Source organism: Emiliania huxleyi, assembly GCF_000372725.1.
Source record: "Emiliania huxleyi CCMP1516 unplaced genomic scaffold EMIHUscaffold_525, whole genome shotgun sequence".
Lineage (NCBI taxonomy): Eukaryota > Haptophyta > Isochrysidales > Noelaerhabdaceae > Emiliania > Emiliania huxleyi.
In genome coordinates this window covers 35,098-40,067 of record NW_005198055.1, presented here as the reverse complement: position 1 = coordinate 40,067, position 4,970 = coordinate 35,098, and the positions used below count along the sequence as shown (strand labels likewise).

Sequence of the window (4,970 nt, the reverse complement as noted above, 5' to 3'; positions counted from 1 at the left end):
GTCTGTGCATCTAGCCGCGAGCCCAGACTCCGTCTGACGCGATGACAACGTCCCCGCCCGAGGGAGGAACCTGCCCGGGGGGAGCGGTGACGGCGGCGCCGGCGGGAGGGGCGCCTGGGCCGGAGGGAGCTTCGGCAGCGAGGGATGTGCCGGTGGCGGCTGTGCAAGGGCAGTGCCGGTGGCGGCTGTGCGAGGGCAGGGGACGTTGGTGCTGCTTGGCCGGAGGAGCCAGGGCGGCAGGAGAGCAACTCCGATCCGGCTCGGCACGGCTTGTGCTATCGGAGTCCAACGGTGCCGCGGCGTGGGGGGTGTGGGGGTGGAGGCGGGCACCGCGACGGTCTGCGTGTACGGCGTCGCCATCACGTAGTCTCCGACGTCCGCATCGCCGACGGCGCGCGCCTGCCAGGAAGTGTCTAGGAAGTGTCTAGGAAGCGTCTAGGAAGTGTCATCACGTCGACTCCGGAAGTGTCTAGGAAGTGTCTAGGAGGTGTCGTCGCCTGGGCGATGCCTCCCGGCCAGAGGCGGAGCGGGCCGGCGGGGTCGCCTAATGTGCGCTTCCGGGGAGGGATCCGAGAAGGTTCGGGGAAGGCTCCGCGCGTGGGCGGGCGCGGGTCTGCCGTTGCGGTTCTTGGCGTGGGCGATCAGGCCGCCCATGGCGAGCACGCGCGCCCGCTCCGGCTCGGACGAGTCGAGGCGGTGGTCCTACGCCAAACACACGCCAGAGTCGGGGCCTGTGGGTACAGTCTCGTGCGCCGTGGCGTCGTTCCACGCGTCGCAATAAATACCGGGGCAAGGGAATACCGGGGAGTACAGCCGAGTCCGCGCCCTCTCGAGTGCTAGCTGGTACACGCGGGTCTGCGTTGCTTCCAGGGCGGCGCTCCTCAGTCAGCCGGATAGGCGCGCCCGCGCCCCGCGGCACCAGCCACGCCTCCGAGTCTCCGAGGTTTGCGACAGAGAGCTCGCCGCGCACAAGGTTGAGGGCGACGATCGTGATGGTGGAGCCCGCCGTGGTGAAGCCCTTGATCTCCCGGTGCACCCGCTCGCACGACGCCTCGGACGCCTTGAGCAGGGACTCCGAGCACGGGTCGTCCGCCGCCTGCTCGACCCAGTAGTCGAGGAGGTGGTCGCGACAGTACTGCGAGGCTTGGCGGCCTCCGTGTCCGTCGGCGACCAGGACGACGATAATGTCCTCCTGGCCCACCACCACCTGCCGCGAATTGCCCTGCGTGGAGTGCACCGAGTGGACGGATGCCTCCATGTCCTCCGGCGTAGCGTACAGCCGCCGCGAGGCAAACCGGTCCTCACCCTTCAGCTCGCGCTGTTCCGTCCCCAGCTGGCACGACCACGCTCTCTCGACGACGGCGAGCCCGCCGTCGTCGCTCGATGGCAGCCCCGCCGAGGCTAGCCCGCCGTCGTCGCTCGATGGCAGCCCCGCCGAGGCTAGCGACTCAGCGCCCTTTGTCGGAGAGTCGGCCATAACTTGACGGGTTCACTCCCCCGCCCCCTTCACCCCCCCCTCCTCTGCAGCCTCGAAACCAAGTGTGGAACCAAGTGTGGCACGCTGCAAAAACCCTCTAACCTCTTCCTACCCAGGTTTGCGACTCTGCGTGGCCGACTCACACAGCGAGCCTTCCTGTCTCCCTGCTGCCGGTTCATCGGGCGTGCACGCGTGCTCAGCCAAGGTATTGTAGAGACCGACCATATGCACAATATCTTGACTGAGAGCTAAGCCCAGTTCGACGATCGGCAGCCTCACCGCGGGTCGCGCCGCTGCGCAGCGAGAGCCAGGCTCGCCCGGCGAAGGTGACCAGAGAGTGCTCAACAAATACCAGCCAGAAAAATTCAGGGAGCCTCAGGGAGTGCCACTGCCACCACCCAGGCCGCGGGAGCCGAACGGCTGCGCCGAGGACAGCTCCGTCAGTGTGCTCCGCGGCTCACCAGTGTTCTCAATGGCGGCTTCTCGCCCACCGCCGTTCTCAAGCTGCGCCGCCTCGCGCGCAAAGAAAGTCGCGCGCGGCAGCGTTGTTACGGCGTTGACCGCACAGCCTACTCGCCCAAGTACTCGCTGCCCTACTGTGTGAATACGTATTCCACGTATTCCAAATGACCTCCAAAAAGGGCCGTATTCCGTATAAAATTGCAGTTTTAGGCCGTATTCCACACGTATTTATTCCGGAATACAGGTACGTATTCCAAACGAGGGACAAAAATGGACGCTGCCCGCCGAACCCGTTGAACCGTGCCGACCCGGCCATCGCGGATGACGAGGGGCGCAGAACAGAAGCCCCGGGGCCCGGTGCACATTAGCCTGCTCCTCTTTGGCGCTGTCCGCTCCGACCTCCAGCTCGCAGTCTCGCTCGCCAGCGTGCAGCAGAACCTGCTCGCGCCGCTCACCCACGGCCACAGCCTCTACAAGGTCTCAATCCACGGCAGCATGGACTGCTCGCACCCGTGCACGCTCGCGGCCGTTCGTTCGGCATTCGCCGGGCCGAAACTGCGGGCAGACACGCTCGTGGTCGAGGGGGGTGTGAACTCGACCGATTCGATGCTGCGGTACCGCCGCGCCATGGCGCACGCAGCACGGGCAGCCGCCGTTGCCCTGCGTGCTGGCGCAAAGCTAGCCATCGCTGCGCGTGTCGATGTGGAGTACGCAAGCCCGATTCACCGCGACCTCGTCCCCCCGGGAGCGACGCTGACCTGGCAGGTGTCGCAAAACGCCTCGGCGAGTGGGGAGTGGCGCGGCGGCGGGCCAGCATGGATCGTGGTCCCCGACTTTGCTCACTTTCACCAACTCAACGACCGATTCGTATACGGCCCGATGGGCACGGTTCTGGCCTTGTTCGAGTGGCGCCTGCATAACATGGCGGCTGACTTGTTTGCCGAGCACCTGGCGTGCCTGGCAGCGCGGACGCTCAAGGTCGCTGTCCTCGCTTCGCCAATCAGGTTGGTCCGTCGCCGCAGCGACTTATCAGTGCCAGACGCCGACAGGATTTTGGCTTGGAGGTCTATGCCACAGCGAAGCTGGATGCGTGCGGCAGAGAGCGGCTCTTTTTGCCGGAGAGAGACAAAGGTGCGCTTTTGGGGAGGCGACGCAACCAGCTGCCAGCCGAGCGATTTGACATGCAAGCTCCCGACGCGTTTGTATTCCGTATAAAATTTTCTTCGCTCCGCGAATTCACACAGTAGGAAGTCTCTCTTTTATGTCCCACCATGCAGAGCGCATCTCTCTCTCTGTTGTGCGAGGCGTGAACCGCGCCATTCGCTCTCACCTGGCAACCCTGTCTGCACGTCTCGCGCGCGCGTGAACAGGGCAGGCCCCAAATGACGTGTGCGTGTTAGAGTTGTTTGGTATTGCTAAAAATCTCTCTCTCTCCCAGTGTGACACAAACAAACAATGACGTGTGAGTGTTAGAGTTGGATAGGGTGCCCACAGGACCCAAAAGAAAATAGCTTTCCGACTCAAAAAGGGACGCACGAGGCAAATCTGATGTTGGCCAGTTCCAATAGGAGAGAGGCCTCTTCCGTTGGGGGACCGAGTACATAGGAAACGAGGGTTCCCCGGTTTGTCACGCGCGAGCACGAGCGTGACACTGCACTTGGCGCCGAGCGCCCGCGGCTCAGACCTTGTGCAAGCCACCCCTCGGTGGACACGCCGGTCCGGACCGGTGGCGCTCGGTGTGGAGCAAGCAAGACCCCCCCCCCCCCCATCGGCGCGCGCTCGCCATTCCAACGGCCGCCAGGAGCACCAAGAGGACTCCTCATGGCTGTGTCCAAGTGGGCTTCGACCGGCCTCGGCTGGGGGGGCGGGTTGTCCCGGTTGCGGACGCGTTCTGCAGCCCCCTGGGCCCGTGACAGCACCCCAAAACTGCCCCTCGGCGGCATACAGCACTGCCAGCCAGCCTCTTCCTCCTCCTCAAGGGCTGTACTATAGGCCATATTGCGCCGCCTCCTACTGGCAGCCGGGCGGGCGCGCGCCGCGGGCGCCTCGGCGCGCGCACGGCTCGCAAAGTTCGAACGAGTACTGCCGCCCGGCCGCCTCAAGGCTGCCGGGCGGCAGTACTCGCCTCGCAAGGCGCGCACCGGCTGCTCTGGCTGCTGCGCCGGCGGCCGCTGCGCTGGCCGCTGCTGCGCCGGCTGGCGGGCGACACGGCCGCCGGCGGCCGCTGCGCCCGCGCCTTCCCTCGCGGGCGCCGTCGCGCCGCGCGCGCCCAATTCTGCTGGTACACGGCACGCGTCGTCACACAGCCGCGGAGAACAGGCGGTGCTGTGCGCGAAGCGCGCGCGAGCTCGTACTTTTAAGGCTGGATCCGGCCATTCCAAGGGTATACCTTTGAGAATCCCCAGCGTCCCACCCTCCTAGTCACACTCTCAATATCTCGACTAGCCAACACGAGGTGCTGCGATCGGGGGCGGCCCATTTGTTTTTTCTTTTCTTTTTTTGGGTCCTGTGGGCACCCTAAGTTGGAGCACTTGGATGTTTGGTATTGCTAAAAATCTCCAGTGTGCGCCGCGGCGCCGTCCAGCCACTTTTGAGAAAAAGTCGGCCGGGGCATCTATATTCTCGAGAATATTCTCGAATACGAAAGTGCGCGGGACCATCTATATTCTCGGAGATATTCGAGAATAAGGTGCTTAGGCCAACCTCTTCTCATCCTCTCCCCTCTCCTCCTCTCCTCTCTCCCCCCCTCTCCCCCAGCAGCTTCCTCGAGGCCGAACAGGTAGATCCTCCCTGATCGCTAAGCTACCACAGGGGAAGTAGACGTCGTCCGCCGCCGCCTCCGCCGCCCGCGTGCCTCCGCCCCGCTCAGCAAAAAATCAGCATTATATCAGGAGGTGCCAAAGCCGCAGCATCTCCATGAGGTGAGCGTCGTGCGTTTTGCCGCCGCGTGCCGCCGCTGCGCCGACTGGCTCCCGGTTCGAATCGCCCTTCGCGGAGCGAACGCGGCGAACGAGCGCACGTCGCGCGCGTG

The 4,970-nt window shown here is 64.7% G+C and overlaps 1 protein-coding gene across 1 annotated transcript; it reads right to left on the bottom strand.

Moving 5' to 3' along the window:
• Window positions 1–330: 330 nt before the first annotated feature.
• Window positions 331–1,479, bottom strand: EMIHUDRAFT_459516 (hypothetical protein; the record flags this gene model as incomplete). Its single annotated transcript, XM_005766057.1, has 4 exons — window positions 331–399; window positions 498–544; window positions 618–702; window positions 881–1,479. Coding segments are annotated over 4 exons (800 nt in total), but the record flags the coding sequence as incomplete, so codon positions are not given.
• Between the last annotated feature and the right edge of the window lie 3,491 nt (window positions 1,480–4,970).